Source organism: Rhinatrema bivittatum, chromosome 4, assembly GCF_901001135.1.
Source record: "Rhinatrema bivittatum chromosome 4, aRhiBiv1.1, whole genome shotgun sequence".
NCBI lineage: Eukaryota > Metazoa > Chordata > Amphibia > Gymnophiona > Rhinatrematidae > Rhinatrema > Rhinatrema bivittatum.
Genome location: NC_042618.1, coordinates 320,165,784 through 320,188,289, shown reverse-complemented (window position 1 = coordinate 320,188,289; position 22,506 = coordinate 320,165,784). Strand labels below are relative to the sequence as shown.

Genomic DNA, 22,506 nt, shown 5'->3' with positions numbered 1-22,506 from the left:
GGTACCTGTCCAGAACAGCTTAGCTTTGTGGGAGGGAGTGTGTGAGAGGCTCTGGATTTTATTACTGGCATGCATTAGCACTGTTGTACTGTGTTTTTGATTTTGTTTTTCTTATCACCTGTTTGTAGTAAAGATTTTTATTTTTAAACAGGAGCCTTGAAGTGAAGAGAAATTCTTGAGTAACTGGACTGGTTTAAAGAGTCTGGAAGGTTATGGGCCTTGCATGTTCAGTCCATGATCCTCCCTGTGTACTAGAGCTGCCTGGGAAAGGGGCTACACAAAAACATATCACCCCCAAAATGGCCTGTAGGGGTTTTGGGGTGCTTGAAGTCACATCCCCTAACTGGGGAAGGCACCCTGAAGGTTTCAGCCAAAATTCAAACGAAGCATGAAGTAGATTGCAAAATCTAAGATGGACACCACCATTTTCACAGCAAGGATTTGGCCTGCCAAGCCTTTCTGGCTGCAAGGAGCCTTCTGGGAGGGACACCAGCTAGATCTGCCACATGATCCAGGAGCGACCAAAGAGGCTGGGGATGTCATCAGCTGGGAATATAAAGGCAGTGGATGCAGCCGTGACAAGACAAAGCATGCATGATAGACAATGATAAACAAAGCACAGAGTGCAAGAAGCAACTTATGACAGAGGGTGGTCCAGGAGCTTGTTAAGGAGAAATAGCTCCATAAAACTATAACAATGTATGACAGCTACATTGAGTCTTATTTTGGGAAAGAGCCGGATACAAGATTGACATGTAATGTACTATAACTAGTATGCTTACCTTACATAAAAGCTGGAGAGAGATTCTCAAATACCCTCATCTGTGTGGACTATCTTTCTTTCAAGACTAGTTGCACTCTGAACCACATCCTTTAGTGATGTGGGCTTCGCTCATTGAAAATCACAAGTCATCCATTATAATTCTACTGCGCTATATTTAGCTCATCTGAAACAATTACAAGAGTGACTCAGAAGGTTGTCATGTCTGATATTTTTGGAGGCAAAAATTATATTTAAGGTTTATAATTTTAATCTTTACAAAGTGAAAAAAGAAACCCAAAGGCTGTAGTTTGGTAAAATATATTTTATTTGTTCATACAAAGAAATAGTATGATCAGAACTTCATTTCCCTAGAAACATCTGTCTGTGTAAAATTAATTTGTATCATACATAGCACAAAATACTTGATTTACAATTTATTTTTACAAATTTGCTATTCTAAAATAGCATGTTACGAAGAATAGAACACTAATAGATGTAACTTTTGGATATAGTGGTTGAAAAACAACCATAAATTAACGTTGCAATGTGAGAAATCTAACCACACCACCAAGTCTTATTCGTGTATTCCTCACGGGTGCGATGAGGGAGATGGAACAGACCCCAAAGTGTTTAGACATTAGAAATCCAACACACTGTACAAAAGCGCATTGACCTCTCTATTATATTGATGGGCAAGCCCATTTGGACATTAAATGAGATCGCCAGCAGGGACTATGAGCTCTTGATTTCCATAGCAAGTACCAGAATTCGTCTGGTGGCTGTTGGGTTCTTGGGTCACCCTGATCTGACTGAGTGAGGGTTTTAAAAGTCCAAACAATTGTGCTGCAGGAAACACATGAAGAAGGATGACAAAAAGTAAGGGGAAAAAAAAAATCTCATCTCAAAATTACCATATGAATTTAGTAATTCTATTTTTTACAACATGGCAACCAAATGAAAATGTCTGCGGCAAAACTCAATTGCACTTTTCTAAAGTCATTTAATAGATGAACTTACACTTGAAGGCTGCATAAAAAAAAATGTTTATTATTTTAAAAACAATTGCTAGGGCTAATTAAAACAGTTAAAAAAAACCCCACACATGAATACATGATGACCCACTACAAACCCGAGGGCAGTATCTTAAATAGTATGTGAACGAGATGGGCTTTAACAAAAGCAAAACAAGGTGCTACCAAAAAATTGTTCAGATTTAATATGGGATGGAAGTGGTTGTGCTGCACTCCAAATTCTAACCTAACTGGCTGCATCTTAGGCAATGATTTACAATGCTCATTCTGGAGTCACCTGTTTTGATTAAAATTTGTGAACCAGCTCAATACTGAAAACAGTACTAAGGCATCTATGGTCAAGAATTGAGGGCCCTGACTATCATTTCTAGAACACCTCCAGCCCCACTTTGAAAATCCAAAATTCACATCTGATTTGGATTGAAACTTGTCTGAGTCAAAGAAATGTGCCATCTCTTGAGATCAAGTGAGGGGAGCAAGTATTTCAGGTTAAATCCTTGTAGAAATTCTCCTCGCCTTACTTTTGATGAAAGCAAGATTGTCCCCCTTTTTGTGGCATTAAAACGAAGCAAAAATCAGGCTAATTTTGCAGAAACTTTCAGGAAGGCCTGGGTATTTAAGCTAAACAAGCTTGGGGTGTCCAGGTAACAGGCTTGTCTCGATTTTAAGGAAGCAAGCAAGCTGGACCTTTCTACAGGTCTAGAGTCACCATAGAACCACAGGACTTGTATTCTAACGTAAAACTGCAACTTCGTGGGTTTCTAGGTAATATTGATAGGGGCACTGGAGTCATGTGTCCGCAACTCCTCGTCATCTAGACACGTTCTCTTTGTTTTCTGCCCAACAACATTCTTCTAAAAGTTGAAGCTTCAACTTCGAAAAGATCAAAACCCTAAATATTAGCCTAGAATAAAACTCAAGAATTACAGGGGTCCCCATCCTGCAGTTCATGTGCCAGTCATTGGTACTAGTATTTCTTTTGGTTCCTGCATAACCTGTAGCCAGTCACAGAACAGCACCTTGTTAATTTCATTTGGCATCAGTTTGGCAACCTGTGCATTAGACTGACCACTGCAAAACAACATACGTGATGGGAGTGACCACTAATTACTGATTCAGGGGGTGGGGGTGAAGGGATATGGGTTTAACACGAGGGTCCAGTGACATCATTCAGTCAGGAAACCGCAATTAGCAACAGTAGGAAGCAGTTTAAAAAGAACATACATTTTTGTTGAAAGGGTACATTGGCACGAATGTAGAACTTGTAAGCAGCAGCACCCCACCAAAACTACAACCAATGTACATCATTCACAGAAGAGGCGAGTCTGTGGTTCCAGCACAGCTAGGAGTTTTCCTGGGCAGCAAGTTCCTGCTGTGCTCTGCCCCTGCAAATGTCTAGTCGTTACCACCAAGAATGTGTTACAGACATTCTCGAGTAACCAGAACCCATAGATATATGGCTTTTTGCATCAGAAAAAAAAAAATCAATTGTTTAAGTCTTGAGAGACAAGTGCAATTAGCTTGCTATAAAAAAAAAAAACCTGAGAGCTCTTCCCCACTATATAAGAACCATTAGGTGAAAGTAACCTTGTTGAGCAGGGGGATGGGGGATGGGGGCAGGGGGGATAGTTCTGGATCTTTTTAATGGTGGTCATGTCATATGTGCAACATCTGAAGAGCATGAAAAGGACATTTGAAAAAGAGAGCCAGAAATCTTGATCTCCTGCTAAAAAGCACTGGAAGAAAATAGCTGGATGGCAAAACGTCTTGGCAAAAATGAAAGAATCCCCCCCTCCCCCCCCCCCAATAAAGAGGGAGAGTTGGCAAATCTGCAGTTTTATCCCACATCACTGAATGAGGATAAGAATATAAAAAGAAACACCGGGCTTTACCACATGGCAGAAGTAATCTAAGAAAGTTTGTCACACACCCGTATCCTCTCCCCTAGATACCCATTAATTTCATTACTACAGTTTTAATTGACATTCTCTTGTTATGGGTTTCACAGGCTTCGAAATGTAATGCTTGCTGAAGTATTTTTATGTAGATTAATTTCCTTCTGATCAGATGGCTTCTTTGGTATTTGTAAGCAAATGTTCTGCAACATTTCAAGGACTTGAATCTGGTACGTGTGTTGCATTCATTTAAAGACTTGTTAACTCCATTTAGTTTTACTAAAATAAGTATTTTCTGACCATTGTTACACACACACTGGAAATTGATACACAAAATGGTAATATGAAGGCTTTGCAAACCAACATCAAGACTTTACTCTTTCCAATACCAAATCATTCTGAAGGTCATAGTTCTATTGTCACCATGAGAAAATGCAGACCATAGAGACATGACGTCAGAAAGAGACTGTATGGACCATCCAGTCTGCCCATCTCGCCAATTAATTTAGCTTTATAATTCCTATTACTCCCTTAGAGATTCCCCTGTATTTATCACATGCTTTCTTAAATTCAGATACTGTTTTTGTTTTAAATACTTCCACTGGCAGGCTGTTCCTTGCATCCACCACATTCTCTGTAAAGAAATATTTCCTTAAGATTGAGTCTACCTCCTTTCACCCTCATCCCATGACCCCTCATTCTAGAACCTCCTTTCTGTTGAGAGGCTCGCTTCCTCTGCATGGAAACCTTTGAGATATTTAAATGTCTCATGTCTCACCTTTCCTCTAGGGTATACATTTTTAGACCTTTTAAATCTATCCCCAAAGACTACTGACCGTTTTAGTAGCCAATTCCCAGAGCAAGATCATACATAAGCTTACAAATAGGAACCAATGTTCTAGTGTCTATGGAGTCATGTGGGCAACACCAACCACCAGGGGCATCACTTTTATTGAGCTTCTGTGCAAGCAACAAGCATGTTGGGGCTCATAAAATGACAAAAAATATTTTCTACTGTCCCTCTGGGATTCTTACTATTTATTGCCAAGCCCCAGGGAAACACACTGGTGATCTGCCCCTTCCCATGCTCTTTTTAGCATACATACTAGCCTCCTAAGAAATATTGCAATGGCCAAATATATCAAGTCATATGATGTCCTTGTGCAAATGGTAGGCCAGAGCCATTTTGTCTCAATTTTATGATTTTAAAAGATTTGTTGTGTGATACTTACCTGTACCTCCCCAAAGCAGTATCTGATTCAAGCAATCTGAATTAAAGAGCTTGTGTCTAACATCTTAATTATATTGTTAATGATATAACGAGTCAATGCCCAAATGATGAATGTGGAATGATATGCCATAACTATGCATCATTAGAGACTAAAAATGATGCAAAATTCTTGACCAAAAATGTGGAACTACGAGGAACTGCATGCAAACATCATAGCTCAAACATAGTCCACAAAGAAAAATAAATACTGTATTTTTAATCCCGACAGATGTCCCCTCTAATTGCTTTCCGCCCTTTTTTTCTGTGAATTAACCCTTTATCCAATACAGCTCCCATGTGAATCCTGGTCCGAAAAAAAACATAGATCCAATCCTCTTTTAGGATTTCACAAATAAATCCTGTTTTGAAAATCAAGAGTAAAAATAGCAAAAAAAAACTTTGCACTGCGAGTTAAGGAAACAAGAGCCCCTTGGACAGAAGGCTGTTCAGCCATCGCACATAGTTAACACAGACTATCCAAGTTCAGCATGCACACATACAGGCTCTGGAGGGAGCCAGAGTCTGGCTCCCGGCAAAGGATTGTTGCTGCATTGGCTAGGTTACATGTATGTGTGTGTGTGGGGGGGGGGGGGGAAGGGGAGAGATTCAGAAGGGAGACACCCCCTCTCCCTACAAGTAGCTGCAAATGAAATCTTATGCTGTTATAGGCCCAATAGCAGCTGGTAGCCAAAAAGGAGGAAGAATCTGCTAGAGGAAAAGGAGAGAGATGATGATAATCAGACATTGGTTAGACTGCATACTCTGCAAATGCGTCACATAGATACCTAAAGGGTGGCAGACTGGTGCTTGTGAATAGAAGTGTATATCTTTTGCCCCTTCTCCTCCCAGGGAATAACCTCCAAAAAGATTTCAATTGCCTCACAATTAGCATACGTGGAAACTCAAGGTTTCACCCAAAATTGCATATATTGCTAGGTCTCCAGGAAAAAAATACCGGCGGTCTCGTTGCATACTGCTCCATTCTTTCCCTTTCAGGCAGCATGTAGGAAACAGAAGGGGAGGGACCGGAGAAGGGAGCAACAGCCTCAACCTCTCCCCTGTCAATAGACAGAATATGGGGATAAACAAGCAGGAAGGCACTGGAGCAGACTGCTCCCTGTGATCCAGAACTCAGTTGAGGGCAGACTAGGGGAGGAGAAGTAGACCTCCAGGAGCAGAAGACACAGAGATGAAAATAATTTATACAGGAGCAGAGAAAGAGATTATCAGTGCAAAAAGGGGGTGGAAGAAAGAGTCGATATGCATTTCCCCCAATCCCAGTGACCTGGCAACTTAAAAAACAGTTCCCAGGTATGAAGATTAGTCAAAAGCAGGAGGTTAGGGGGGAGGGATAGGCAGGGAAGAACGCTCTTTTTTGGAGGGCAATAGGGTGTTAAGACATCTCCAAATCTTGAACTCTCCCTATAAATAAAAAAATGTGGCAATACGTCTGCGAGTTAGGACATTCCACCTTTAAAAAAAAAAAAAAATTGCATTTGTCAGTTAAGAAAAAGGAAGGCCTCTCTGGTTAAAATCCTATCTCCAACCACTGATCCTTCAGCATTCTATTCTCTGCGGCAGGAGAAATCTTATCATAGCCTGGAACAAAGCTAAATATGGCTGCCTCACCAAGCCCAACAACAACACTTGCATTCATAGCATTGTAAGCATTTAGAAAGGCCTAATACCCGTAATGAAAGTTAAGTCCAAAACAAAAATTGTGCTTTTCTTTTAAATATTAAATGTTGTCTAGGAAAATGGAAGCACTGTCAATTGAAAAGAAAATATTAGAATGAAACATTGTGGAATGTTGCATTAACACATCAGCTAAAATTCTATGGTGTGGTTAGGCAACTTAGTGAATTGCTCAGAAATTAAAAATAAATTATTATAAAATAGATTTCTGTACATTTTACATACATATATATATATAGCTATATATATAAGTATTAACTTCACATAGTAATTCTAAAATGGTTAGTCTTAATCCCATCCAAAGTTGTGTCCAGTCATCTGGTAGAATTTCATGTTGAAAGGCCGGTAGAATTCTCGAAGTCTCTGTACTACTTCTTGGTCTATGTTGGGATGGGTTCTACCTTTCGTTTTTCCTAAACAATGAGGCTTACTGCTGCCTTCTGCCTTCTTCAAACAAGGGAAGCCCTTAGTCTGGTTAAAATAGAAATGTTTATCAGTGATAATTCTCTTGAGGCCCAGAAAGTCCTGCACCCTCCCCAGTTCTCCAGCAGGATCGGTGATCAACCTTTCCCCACTCACAAAGAGGATCTGACTCATTGGGAAATACTGAAGCCAATTCTCCAAGTGTTTGGCATAGATGCCAATTTGGATAGCGCTCCACGATGTGTCAATGAGGCCTGTAGTCCTATTTTTGAATGTCAGACTTTCAAAGGTGGGAATATCTGGTCTTTTGGATAAAGTTTGTGTGTAATCAGATATTGCTCTTGTCACAGGGTCCCGGACCACCACAATGAGCTTCATATCTTTGGACATCGCAGAGATGCGTGCAGGTGCCTCCTTGGTGACGAAGTAGCTGGGTGTTTTCTCCATAGTGATCTGTCCATCCAAGGTTCTTGGCATCAGATCCCTGCACATGAAGAAGTACATTGGTTAGAAGAGGACAATGCATGTGTATTGTCCAATTGAAGCTGCATGCAATCACTTCTCAATCATTGCAAGTTACTAACATGAACATTCCAAATGGTCACAAAAATCTACTGAAATTGTATAAAATATTCCTAAAAGTCTTGCATTGCTTTTACCATAGGAAAAATTAAAGATGTATGCACGATGCATACACACAGAGGACAAGATGGTTTTAATAGGTGCCATAAGGTTTTTTTTTGGTTTTGTTTTTTTTTAGGAGTTTGGGCAGCCAAAAGCACTTAAGCTTCACAATCATGCCAGACAATCTACACAAAATATCTCCCTTATGTAATAAACATTATTTACAGCATTTTAACAGCATTTTAACAGCAACTGTATCCTGAGAATTAAAAAAATAAAAGGTAGAAAGTTTTACTTGTATATCCAGTAACAGGAATTTACTATCAGTACACAATCCCTTTCAATGGTCAATGGTCTTTACAGGTATAGCACTTCGTACATGCAAATCCCTTAAGAGAGACTAAGCATCCTGCAGGAGAGCTTTCCAAGAGAAATAATGTCCCTATTAAGCAATGCCATATATCAGGGGGTATTTGCACTCATTGACTAGAGCTGCTGCCGTAATATTCCTTTGCCCATGAGATACAGGTCATGAATAGCAAGGGTCAGCAGGAGCCATCATCATCATCACCTGACAAGGCAAGCAGCCTCAGGAACAGATGCACCATGGGAAACGAAATGTTAACTAAAGGAGAGAAGTTGGCAAACCCTGTGACACTGTGTGCATTAGGTATTATATCAGCCACCTGTCACTCAGAACTGCTAATAGTCGCTGCACATTCTAATTATCAAAGTATTGTTGTGCAAACAAATCAGGAAAGAAACACAATATGCTCACTAGAACACACTGCGTCAGCTGAGAGACTGGAGCTAGCAGCAAAAATCGTCCTGCCTCCATGCCATGCTTTAATCTCATGTTTCCCCAATCGGAGTGCGCTGGCAGAAGGGCAGGTGTTCCATGAAATCTTTTTTTTTTCTACCAGCCAGAATCGTCAGCCACTGCAAAGTCTCGTCTTTTACCCCCCCGCACTTCCTGGCCTGCAGGGAGAGTCAGTTAGCAACGCTTACCCTGATGCTGCCGCTGCCTTCTCTGCCCCGGGGGCCCTGCAGAAACCTGACTGCAGAAGGAAACAGCAGCAGAAAAGTAGGCTCTGCTCCTGACTTCCCTGAAGGGAAGGAGGGAGTGTGGAAGGAGAGAGAGAGGTTTACCCAGAGGGGAGGATGAGAGGGGGAAGGGGGGGAAATGATTGTGCCAACGGGGGGGGGGGGGGGGGGCACCACAATAAAACGAACCAGTGCTAGGTGTGCCCTGACCTGAATAAAGGTCAGCAACTACTTTAAACAATCTTCTCCTGTCCTCAGATGAGGGAAAAAAAGCTGAAAAAGGACAGCATCCTCCTGATTCCTAAGCCATCAGGGTCGTTAGGGAATATCAAGAAGTTAAGCCTTCTCTTTTGACGAAGATGTCCTCATCAAATCTGGCAGCTTGCTATCACATCAGGCAACATGACTGGCTTGGCTTAAAGATAAGTGGTTAATGAGGAAAGTAGGCCAAGCTAAGATAATGTGCTAGCAAGGCTTCGCTCTCTATGCAACGTGTTTGATGCTCAAGGCTTGGCATTAATAAAAAAGAGAGTGAACTTTTATACCAACACCTCCGATGGCTCACCCCATACGAAAAACTGACCCAGTGGAGACAGACACTGACAAAGTAGGAATGACAGGTGGCTGGTCAGGAATCCAAGCCTGGAATCCTAATGCCCTCTGTGACAGATTTTTGTCTGCCCAGAAGGATTCAGAGTAAATCTGTTGATGCGTCTCAAACACCCAACATGGAGGGAGACCACCATCAACAGGGAAGATCTGCAACAACAAAAAAAAAAACTGTTGATCATCTCTTTTTTTCCTATAACAAGCTAACCCACTCATAGGGCAGGTCAGCTGCTACAAAACAGGCAGCAACAACTGAGGAGAACTCCAGACCTGTCGCATTAGCCTAGGCTCCCCAGAGAATGCCAGAAATACACAATTTTGCTCTGCCAGGCAGTGCAAAATGTTATATAAAGCATTCCGCACTGCTTTTTTTTTTAAAGGGGAGCACCCAACCGTATGCTGTGCAGCAAGGCACATGAGAACAGCACTGATCTCTGCCTCTGCCCCACTGGGGGAGGGGGGAAGTGATTTATGCAGATTGCAAGTTGAGGGAAAGCCTTAAAGGTGAGCTTACTCACTATCTGTCTGAGTCTAAACCATTCTTAGAATTAGGTTCGGATAAGTATTCATCTTGAAATTTTGACCATGTCGTACCCTCTACCACCACCACCACATAGAAACATGCTGAACACCCGGACTCTGTATGATAGATAAGGGCATTCTAACCACCCAGATTTGCCAGTTCAGCTTTCTCTGGTGCCTCTATAAATTCTAGAAATATTCAGAGCTTTTTTCCAGGGGATACTAGCAGATACTGAGAACTGGAACTTTTTTCCCTCTACACACACACACACACACAAATGTAATCTTCCTTCAGCTGAAAAAATATGTTTACACAATGAAACGTTATTGGATCATGACTAGACTGATAAAAGTTATGAGTCTGTCCACATTGATGGCCTTCAGTATTCCACCCACATGTAGCACAGGGAGAATTTGATGGCAGATGAGATTATGAGGGCTGCTTTGACCGCTCAGTTTACTTCCTGATGCAGTGCCACAGACCCAAACTGAAAGCTAGCTTTCTACTCACTTCACTGGATCTTCAGTGCTTAGCCCAGGTTCTCTTGAAATTCTGTTACTATATTTTCCCTCTTCTCCACTGGAAAGTCCTTCCATGAACCCACCACCCTTTCAATTGCCTTGATACTCTAGTTTACCATCCATCAAACTGGGAGATAGAAATGGCCAGATTAGATGGACTAGGGGGTCCTTTTCTGCCAACATCTGTTTTACTGTGCTGTCACAAGTCTTAATTTGTGGTTCCCTCCCTCCCTTGGTCTATCCCATGCATTCTTGAACTATGCCACTGTTTTGGCTCTTGCCACGTCTACTTTAAATCTGTTCAAAATATATTTTCTCTTACTCCTTTTGAGCTTCCCTCCCTACCATACCAGATACACATAACAAGGTTCCAGATATATATTTTACAAGCCAAAGATGAATATACAACTGCTACAGAGTGCCAACTTTAGCCTAAGAGCAAAAGAGAACATATCTGCCAAGAACAGTCTGCAGTTGTGTGTGGGCATGCAGATATACAGAACCACTCTACATAAACATCCTGCTGGTGAAGCCAAACCGTCCCGAGAGGAAGTTTCCAGCGACTGTCCAGCTTACACGTATGTGACCGTGATCAACAGAGATGCAAGCTGCTGAAAAGCATAAAATGTAAACTTGACAAAAGGGATTTCAGATTCATCATCCTGCAGAAAAGCTTGGCACAAACCGATCTGAAAGAACTTCCAGCCCTATCTGATCTCCAGGACACAGCCTGGCCACCTGGCAGCTTCTGTCCTAAGTTATACTGCAAGGATGGCCAACTCTGATCCTCAAGGGTCACAAATGGGCCTTGTTTTTAGGATATCCATAATGAATATGTATAGTATACATTTGCATTATTCATTGTGGACATCCTGAAAACCAGACCTTATTTATGGCTCTTGAGGACCGGAGGTGGCCACCCTTCTTCTAATGGCGTTTTTGCAGGACTGTTTAGCAAGGCCTTACAAATTCCTCTGAAATCCCAAGTGAATACAAACGTCTGAATATCTGTATACCATATAATCTGACTGGCACTGTAACTGCAGTTTTCCAACAGTTTTAATGCAATTTTTATTCCCCTAACTAGAAAGGTTTTCCAACCTTTGGGATACATGCTATTACATCAATATATTAGTTGTCTACAGGAAACAAAAACAATATTCATTTTATATTTATACTCTGCCTTTCATGATTGGCCAGACACTTCAAAGCAGATTACATTCAGGTACTGCAAATACTTCTATAACATCTGTGTGCTACAGAAAGAGGTAGATCTTCAAAAAGTACGCGCGTGCGTACTTTTGTTCGCGCCACCGGCACAAACAAAAGTACACCAGATTGTATAAGATACGCGCGTAGCCGCGCGTATCTTATAAAATCCGGGGTTGGCGCGCGCAAGGCTGCACAAAATCGGCAGCCTGCTTGCGCCAAGCCGCGCAGCCTGCCTCCGTTCCCTCCGAGGTTGCTCCGAAATCGGAGCGGCCTCAGAGGGAACTTTCCTTCCGCGTCCCCCCACCTTCCCCTCCCTTCCCCTCCCTTCCCCTATCTACCCCACCCCCAGCACTATAAATTCCCCCCCTACCTTTGTTGGGCAAGTTACGCCTGCCTGAAGCAGGCGTAACTTGCGCGCACCGCCCCGGCATCCCCCGGCACAGGCCGCAGTGTCGGGGGACTCGGGACCGCCCTGCCGGCCCGCCCACGAACCATCGCCACGCCCCCGGACCCGCCCTGGACCGCCCCCTGCCCCGGACACACCCCCTGGACATGCCCCCTCCCGCCCCTTTTAGGAAGCCCCGGGACTTACGCGCGTCCCAGGGTTTTGCGCGCGCCAGCAACCTATGCAAAATAGGCGTGCCGGCGCGCGAGTGCCCTGCGCGCGTAACTCCGGAAGGATTTACGCGTGCAGGGGTTTTAAAATCTACCCCAAAGTGTTGAAAGTTAATATAACAGTATTAAATAAATGTTAATATAACAGTTATAAAATAAATATTTCTCGTTAATTATTATTCAAGTTACTATTATCACAAAGTAATGTATGTAATTTAATGTTTCTCTTTAAATATCATTCAAGTTACTATTGTTACAATGTAAAATAAGCAGGCCTTGACTTATCTGTTCAATTATATGTAAACCGATGTGATATTTTGATCGAATGTCGGTATATAAAAACAAGTAAATAAATAAAATAAATAAACAACAAGAATGTGTTGTGTATAAGAAGGCACTTTTCCTCGTAAGGGAAACAGTGACTAAAGGTCATCTTTTGGTCAGAGGGTGTTACACACACTTTTGGACAGATAGCCTGTTAAAGCCCCTATGGGTTTGGGTTTAGGAAAAGGTTATGAAAGCACTGACTACATTTGGTCTAGGATTTCTCCCGAGTGAAAAGGCAAGTAGAAGGATGGAGCCATGACCCTCTCTTAGGGGCTTACAGGGAGAGGAGGCGTTCAGGCAGAGATACTCTCCAGCCTGAGGGCAAAAAGAGCAGTATGTTGCTGGTTTTGGAAGAGTGAAGAAAGTGGTGGGAACTTGCTTGCTTAGACGAGGAGACGAACTGTGCAAGCAGGAACTTGCTACAGGGCTTGGTTAATTCCTGCCTGCAGAATCGGGGTTTCCTTCCTTGAAATGATCAGGACAATGTGAGTAACTCAATCTGGGTTATGGGTAGGCTGAAGAGAAAGGATTGTAAATGGGAAATAACATTTTTGCAACAGGTCTTCTATAAGAATGGGTTACTGTTTTGTATTTGTGGTTGAGGAAAGAACTTTTTGCAATAAATCATTTTTCCATTGTGGAGCACAACTTTTCCTGATGGACAATGAACTCATTTGGTGGTGAAGATGTGTCTCTCTCTCTCTCCTTGGCCCAGTTTGGCCCTGCTGATTATCCTGCCCCCAGCCCCTGGCCCGAGAGAGATTGGTTTTCTTCCCCTTGGGTGGGTTTCCCCCATGTCCCCCAGAGCTGAGAAGGTGGCCTTGATGGACCAGGGTGTCACATTTCTCTGTCCCCAAAGGGAGAGTGCCTGAGAGGGGAGAGAAGGAAAGAAAGTGAATGAGGGGTGAAAGAGGGAGCCTGCCAGAGTGGGAAGAAGGGAACATGACAGAACAAAGGGAGTAAGTGGTAAATGACAGTGGATGAGGGAGTGAGGGGATTGAGTGGGTGAATGACTGAAAGGAGAGTGAGAGGAAAGGGGCAGGAAGTGGAAGAGGGGGAATGAGAAGAGGATTAGTGAGTGTAAGAATATGAATGTATATATGAGACACAGAGAGAGAGAGGAGAAAGAGTGTGTTCTCCCTACTTCCCTTCCAACCAATCCTATCTCAGGGTAACTGGAACTCAAAAGTTTGTAGCTATGAAGAGAGGGAAATTTTTATCCTTAGTTTTCATTATTGGGTGTTTGATATGACTTTTGAAATATTTAATTGATTTTGGAAAATGTTTAATTTTTTTATTCCTTATTCTTAATTATAAGTTCTATTATTCATGTTTTAAAATATTTTTATTAGTATGGTTTGCTCACTTGTGACTGATGATTTATATTTCTTGATTTTGTTTAATGAGGAATGGTGATATTTCTGTTTTTGCATTATTACACTGCATATGAGTTTGGCTTTTAGTGGTTTTTGTTTTGCTTTCAGTTCGGTTTTTTTGTCTGCACCTTTCTGTTTATGGCCTTTTCATTCTTATTTGGTGAGGGTCTGTCTGTGCTCTGCATTTGTGACAGAGCTGAGGTAAGTCAGCAAGACCTTCAACCCAAGAGGTACAAGGCGTTTTTCCGACTAGCAGATTCTGTTAGAGGCTGGGATCCATGACTGAAGGGGCTCCTATAGTGCTAAAAATGATTGTGCATAAGCCGGCTGTGTACTAAAATGTCTTCAAGTGCTGGGGCTTTGGTCGTTGTGTCGAAGAGCTCCGAGGGGGGGGGGCCTTCGCTCCCCGCCCACCCCTAGGATTGCGGTCGATAGCTTGTCATGTGACCCCAGCACAAATAAGTTTGCTCACCCCTGCTTTAAGAGTGATCAGACATATTTTCTGCTGGTTTCCTCTAAGAGATTGAATTAAAGACTCCCTGCACATAGCTTTTTTTGTCGTCCGTGACTCTTGCTTTTTATTATTCAAATTGTCATCATTTATTTTGAAAGGGGAACTGGAAAAGCCTGCAGGTGAAGGTAATCTAAGGGGGGCCTGCTGACATTTCCTATCAACTTATACACCTTACTTTTATCTGAAAACTATGCTGGAGTGTAGGCCCCTGGCTCACAATGCAAGCAGATGAACTCCCTTCTATTTTCCTTACTTCAAACAGATGACAACCATCCACAGACACAAGGAAGGAAATGACACTTAAGTCAACAGCAAGTTACAACATATCATCACTTCCAGATATACCTAAGGGGGAAAAAAAAAAAATCAATCCACAAACCAAACTTATAGGTACATTGCACCCTTTTGGCTATACAAAATTTTAACATCCCTTGTTAACAAGTGCTAAATACAAAAATATTCCTTTTAAAAATAGACAGTGTGAAGTCACTGTATTTGAAATCAGGATGACCTAGATTATCTGAAAATCAGATACAGAGTTTAAAATGGGCTTAGGAATAATGCAATCAGCTATTATATCTACAACCAGTGACAAGAACATAAGATATGCCAGACTGGGTCAGGCCAAGGGTCCATTAGTGCCAGCAGCCTGGTTCCAACCTTTAAAAAGGAGATAGCGCCGCTTTTAAATTAGATGATGGGGAAAGCTGACAAATCACTCCGAAGTGCATGGTTCAGAATAATGGATCTTTGAAGGATACTAAGAGAAAGGGAAATTAGGGCATCCCAGAAGAGAGGTTGCAATAAATGCCACAGAGAACCAGGGGTCTCAGTAAAGAGCAGATAGATTCCAAATTACCCCGGTCAACTGATGAGCAAGTTGTTAATGCAAACAAAAAATATATATACTTTGAAATGTCTATATACAAATTCTAAAAGTCTAAAAAAATAAGATGGAAGAGTTAGCGCGTATAGCACTGGATGAAGAGGTAGATATCATTTGCATCTCAGAGACCTGCTGGAAGGCGGATAATCAATGGGGCACTGTGATACCAGGGTACAAATACTGAAATGATAGAATGGATCAAATTGGTGGAGGGGTGACACTATATGTTAAAGAGAGCATTGAGTCAAACAGAATACATTTCTGCAGGAAACAAAATACAATATTGAATCTTTATGAATAGAAATTTCAGGTGAAAAGAGGAATAAAGTAGTAGTGGGGGGTGTATTACCGTTCACCTGGGCAAAATGATCAGACATGAAATGCTAAAAGAAATTATGGAAGATAACAAAATCAGCAGCATAGTAATAATGGGTGATTTCAATTACCCAAGTATATTGACTGGGTGAATGTTATATTAGGACATTCTAGAGAGATAAAGTTCCTAGGTGAAACAAATGACTGCTTCATGGAGCAGCTGGTACAAGAACCAACAAGAGGGGAAACTATTTTAGAACTAGTCCTTAATGAAACACAGGATTTGGTGCGAGAGATAACAGTGTTGGAGCTACTTGGCAATAGTGATCACATTATCAAATTTGATTTAATAACTGGGAGGGAGGGCACTAAAGAAATCTACTGTGACAGCATTTCACTTTCAAAACTGTGACTATAATAAAATGAGGAAAAAGGTTAGGAAAAGAAATGTAAGGAGCAACTGCAAAGGTTAAGAGTTTAGCTCAGGCATGGACGTTGGAAACGCAGACCAGATGATTTGCATGCTTTAGAAAAGGTGAAAGGAAGGCTAAACGACTACTGGCATGGTTAAAAGGTGACGTGAGAAAGATTTTACTAACTAAAAAATCATGGTTCAAGGAATGGAAAATGGATCCAAATGAGGAAAACAGGAAAGAGCATAAGAAAATGCCATACTGGGTCAGACCAAGGGTCCATCAAGCCCAGTATCCTGTTTCCACCAGTGGCCAATCCAGGCCATAAGAACCTGGCAAGTACCCAAACACTAAGTCTATTCCATGTTACCATTGCTAATGGCAGTGGCTATTCTCTGTGAACCTAATAGCAGGTAATGGACCACTGGCAAGACAGATGCAAAGCATTGATAAGGAAGGCAAAGAGAGAATTTGAAAAGAAGCTTGCTATGGAAGCAAAAACTCATAATTAAAACATTTTCAGGTACATTTGAGGTAAAAAGCCTGCAAAACAGTCAGTTGGACCATTAGATTATCAAGGGGGACTTGGGAAAATCCACTGCTTGTCTCTGGGATAAGCAGCATGGCATCTATTGACCTTTTGGGATCCTGCCAGGTACCTGTGACCTGGCTTGGCCACTGTTGGAAACGGGATACTGGTTTTGATGGACCTTTGGTCTGACCCAGTATGGCAAGTCTTCTGTTCTTATGTTATAAGTGAGCTAGCTGCATAGGGGCAAAAAGAAGAGCAAAAACATGTCAAAGGGCAAAAGGGTACAATAAAGGGATGGATAAGAGCATCCTAACTAAAGTAGACTGAGAGCTACTTTGTCAGAGGAGGAACTCAGATCGCAGGTTGGAAAAATAAGCCATAGTGCTCTGGAGCATCCCAGCAAGTGTGAAACACTCAACCTCATAACATTCAGGAAGAACGGATCCATATTCAGAAAAGAGGCAAGTGATCAAGTTATGTAGCTACAGCTAGCCGGATAATTTGTCCCAGAAATTCAGTGTGACAAGCCTCCTGCTGAATATGCTTGCCTAACTTTATCTGGGTACATATACTGTGATAATGCTAAACCTAAGTGGCTATATTCAAATATAGCCGGCTATATTCAAAGTCTTAGTTTAAGTTTAAGCACCACCCCAGAATGCTTTTTTTTAATCTGGCTGAGATTTAACCAGATAATGGGGAGGGGGGGGGGGGGGGGGGGGGGAGAGAGCAAGGGAGCAGGAGACAAATTTAAACCCCCAGGTTTGTTGGATAAGTCCTGTCCTTAGACACTTTTGAACACCGACCTCAAAGTATTACAGCCTCACTATTGCAAAAGTCAGATGCTGTATGCTCAAACCCCCTGCCTCCCCTTTTTTTTTTCTCCCATAAAGTCATGCATGGCAGTAAATCTGGAGGACAGGGTACAATATTCTGAGCCAGCCAGATCATAGAATCCACAAGATTTTTAAAGACATGCTTCAGGCCAACTACTTCCAGATACGTGAGGATTTGTGCTAAAGTGCGGGGAGCGGGGATGGCATTCAGTCTCTCCTTGAGAAGGTAGAAGATACGGTTCAAAGGCACAACTATCGGGCTGCTAGCCACAGGATACGAAGCACAGGTATGTTATGAATCATCTTGAATTGAATGAGAAGGCAAAAAGATTCACTTCACCTTCAGTAGCTTCAATATAGTATATATGACAGTGGATTTATTAAAAACAAAGAAAGAAACGTTTATACCCCGCATGTACAATAGCTTAAACATTCTGAAAGTACACTTTCAGCATTTTCAATCATTCAAAAAGCAATTGAAAAACATGGCTATTCCATAAAGCCTACCAACCTAATCCCCCCCTCCCTCCCCTCTCCATGCCCCCCCATCACCTTTCCCTCCACCCCCAATCCCTCTCAGCACCCTCCCTAAGATACCTTTACCTCCTAGTTAAATCAGGAACATGCCACTCTGTATATTTTGTATCTTTGATTCTCTATTGCATATATTGTATATACTGCCTCCGATACTGAGACACCCTACCCCAGTTCTAAAACTGAAATTACAATAACCATCATTTAATATCTATCATTATACTTGTTAAATGTTTCACCCTCCAAGGTTTATTACTAGACGTTATTAATGTTCCCAATTAAAGTTAATGTTACAATGTATAAATAGTACGACCTCCAGTCATACTATTCCAACTGTTATAATGTGAACCGATGTGATGTACGCCAACAAATGTCGGTATATAAAAGCAAATAAATAAATAAATACTTAAACAGAATACCATAAAATCAAGATGATTAAATTTAAACTAAAAATCCTCAGTTTTCCCAATTTTCTGTCCCACTTTCTAATATAAATGTTCAGGGAGACGTTTCCTTAAAAAAAACAACAAAAAAACACATTTTCAGTTACTCAGGTTCAAACAGGGATACGGACCTTCAGGACTCAGGATCCCCTGCACAGAGTATACCTCTCAAGCTCTGGAGTTGCTGGAATAGCCCCAGTGATCCCTTATGAACCACTGAGAACCAATGCTAATCCTTAGGGATGGCGTTTGCAGGTCTGGGGTGGAACCAAATATGTAGCCTTCTCTGCCTACTTGGCTGCATATGCAGAGACCCACCCTGTGGCTAACAAACAGAGTGCAAGCTCTCCCACAGGGAAGACCCAGGTTCAAGACCAGGTCTGCTTCTTTTCCTCCTTATTCTTGTCATTCAGTGTTAACTAGGATTTTTAAAAAGCACAAAACCTCAGAATGTCTGGGAACTGTTCCACTGTATTAATAAGACTTTTTTCTTACACAAAAAAATGTAAAAAAAAAAAATTGTAAGAAACAGCCCTGCCCAGGTTTCATTACAAGATTAAACGTAACAGATACATTTAATGAAAATTTAATCTTGAGTAACAAAAGTTAAACTGAAGCCACTGTGATATAAATGATTTACCATAAAATGAGACAAGGGAGGATTTTGAGAGTTGCTCACATTTATCCAATGTATGACCCAAAACTGGTGGAAGAAGGAACCAATCATTCTTCATAAGAACATAAGAAATTGCCAGGCTGGGTCAGACCAAGGGTCCATCAAGCCCAGCATCCTGTTTCCATCAGAGGCCAAACCAGGCCACAAGAACCTGGCAATTACCCAAACACCAAGAAGATCCCATGCTACTGATGCAATTAATAGCAGTGGCTATTCCCTAAGTAAACTTGATTAATAGCAGTTCGTGGACTTCTCCAAGAACTTATCCAAACCTTTTTTGAATCCAGCTACACTAACTGCACTAACCACATCCTCTGGCAACAAATTCCAGAGCTTAATTGTGCGTTGAGCTGTCAAATGTGACCACGGTACAGGTTGTAAAAATGGGAAAAGGCCAGAATAAGCCACTGGTTAATGCAAATTAAAATGTTATTGTGAATTTGGAGTCTCTGGTTATTACACACAGACTCTCCTGCTAAATCTAACAAATTTAAATAATGAATGACTTCTGTATAGTTTTTCTCAATGATTTTTTCTTAACAAGCAAATAATTATCTGACCTTCGTGTACAAAGGTTGCCATAACATCCAAAGCAATATTTGGATTTGTATAAAAGCAGCACAAAGATGAGCAAATATACAGAAATGTTGATCTGATTGGCTGAAGAGAGCATGTAATTCCAGTTCTGAGGAATTTGCATTGGCTTCCTGTATTAAGAGTATTATTGAAATCTGTAAAGATGACTTTTAAAGCACTGCAAGAAGATGGACCAGAATATCTGGAACATCCTGATGAGTGTGTGTAGGAAACCGGTAGGGGAGAGCTCATAAAAAAAAAAAAAAGATATATATAACAGATAAAATCATATTTAAAAAGTACTATATAGGACCATTACCCCTACAATTTCAGAGGCTCATAACATAACATCAGTTTCAGCACTGGGAGGCTTCCTGCTGTATGGGGTTGCTGAGCCCTAGATTTTATGTTTCTTTATATACATTTCAATTAAGAAAAAATATATAATATTCCCTCCCATTTACCAATCACCATTTAGTGAGGCTACGTGTTTACAAGCCTATGTAAAACAGGTACACACAGTGCAGTAAAGAATATAATGTTCAGCCTGCCTCTTAAAAGCACAATACTTGTGGCTTTGGAGGTCATAAAGGATTCTCTCAAAGTGCACACAGGATATCTACCTTACAGGTCGATACAGTTATGCCGCGTTTGAAAGAGTGCGGCATTGCCAGGCGCACCCTCGTTCCCCGCACGCAAAGTTCTCTTCACCTAGCGCTCGATACTCTCTTCTAATTGCATGCAAATGCATGCCGCGTCTGTGAAGCGTTAGGCGAAGGGTTAGGCCCGCGCAACCCATTTTACTGTATAGGCACGTAATACAGCGGCAGTCACATGCCGTGACGTCGGGTGTCGTGACGTCACGCCTTGAGCACCGAAATCGCACGGGTCGCACAGGCGCACATTCATTCACTGCCGGCGGGGGCTGCCGGAGGCCACTTTCGCCGCCGGCTCCCTCCGCCTGGATGAATGCACGCCCACCCGCCCGCGGCCTGGATCGAACACCCGCCCGCCGGCCCACACCGCCGCCTTGTTCGAACGCGCGCCCGCCTGCCGGCTCCCGCCGCCGCCCGGATGAACGGGCGCCCACCCGCCCGCCAGCCGCCTGAAACCAACGTGCGCCCACCCGCCCCCCCCGGCTCCCGCCGCCTGGATCGAACACGCGTCCACCCGCCCGCCGGCCCACACTGCCGCCTTGATCGAACGCGCGCCCACCCGCCCCCCGGCTCCCACCGCTGCCTGGATGAACGGGCGCCCACCCGCCCGCCGGCCGCCTGGACCCAACGCGCGCCCACCCGCCCGCCAGCTCCCGCCGCCACCTGGATGACCGCATGCCTGGGGGATTCGGAAAGTGACAGGTATTTATACATATTTTTGTTTTTTTACACTTTACACTGCAAATATATATATATATATATATATATAGAGGTCGTCCATGGTACATTCCGCTATGTAGCTGTTCGAACACCACACTAACACCTAGTAGAGGGTAGGCGGTAAACTAACACGTTAAGGCTGCGGCAAAATAGCGGGTTACTAAGGAGATAATCTGAGCGCGCGTCACAGTATCGGAGGGGAATAGCTAATTCCTTCATTAAACAGCTAATTTGTTCATTTAATTGGTTTCCCCTCAGTTACATTGTAAACCGGTACGATAAGACCTAGTCGAGCATCGGTATAGGAAAAGAAATTAAATAAATAAATAAATAAATAAAATTTACATATCATATACATGCTGGGTGCGGAAAGGGTTATGTGTCTGTTTTAAGAAGCGCTAAGGATGCGTGAAACTGGAGACTGTATCGCAGGATCGCCTTACGCGTCCGAATTGTGCGCCCACAGCGTGTTACGGATGGGAAATCTTCAACCGCATGTTACAGTATCGATCTGTTAGATGGCATAGTTATATATTACACTAGCTGATACCAGTTGAAATTTCAGCAGAGAATAATATATATGTTTAAAAAATTGGTGTTAGGTTATTAAGTGTATGTTACATATAGTTCTACCTACACAAATATGAGTTTAAGACAATGATATTATTATAGGCAGTTTCTGTTCGCGCTTCTCTGCCATGTGCACCGTCTCACAGAAAGCGTGCTCTGAAGCCTCTAACTGTATTCCAATTGGTGTGGCTGGCCAGTGGCTTTGTTGGGAGGACTCTGTGGATGGAGTCAGGGGCTGAGTGTGGCATGGGGACTGTCTATGTATATGTGGCCACTCCAGGGAGGAGGGAGGCAAGAGGGTGTGCATATGTTAGGAGGCGGCATGGCTGTTGGGAGAGGCAGAATTGTAGATGTGCGGGCACATGTAGCAGTTGGGAGTGAGCAGGCAAGGGAGTGTGTGTGTGTGTTCTGTAGCTTGTATATGTGCTGTATCCTGTAATTTTCCTTAACTGTTATTGATTTGTAATACCTAAGCTTCCTGTCATTTTAATCATCATTATTTTTGTAATCACGATTATGCATCATCTATATTACTTTCACAACACATGCACCATTGTAATGGCAATAATGCTAGTAACAAAGCTGAATCTGAATCACTGTGTGCATGCATCTGTCGGGAGGGTGAGAGAGGAAGGAGAGAAAGCAGGAGTGGGTTTGATATAGGCATGGCTGTTGGAAACTGGGAGGCCATGATATGTGTGTCCCCCTATGGTTAAGAGCAGGGTGTAAGGCTGTGAGGGGTGTGTGTGCATACATGTTTGAGACAGGGTGGGGATTCAGTGGGTATGTTGTCTGGGGGGTTGTGTGTGTGAAGAGGTGAGGGCAGAGGGTTGGTGTCAGTAGAAAATGTGATATGGCTGAGTAGGGCAGTATGGAGGTTGTGCGAGTGGTTGGGGAGATGAGGGGA

The 22,506-nt window shown here is 42.4% G+C and overlaps 1 protein-coding gene across 1 annotated transcript in view; it reads right to left on the bottom strand.

Moving 5' to 3' along the window:
• Positions 1-1,095: 1,095 nt before the first annotated feature.
• The window catches only part of HS3ST3B1 (heparan sulfate-glucosamine 3-sulfotransferase 3B1), a 68,339-nt gene continuing 46,928 nt past the window's right edge, over positions 1,096-22,506 (bottom strand). The window contains exon 2 of the mRNA XM_029600294.1: positions 1,096-7,561. Coding sequence (XP_029456154.1) covers positions 6,943-7,561 — 619 coding nt within the window. The 3' untranslated portion in view covers positions 1,096-6,942. The remainder of the gene's footprint in view (positions 7,562-22,506) is intronic.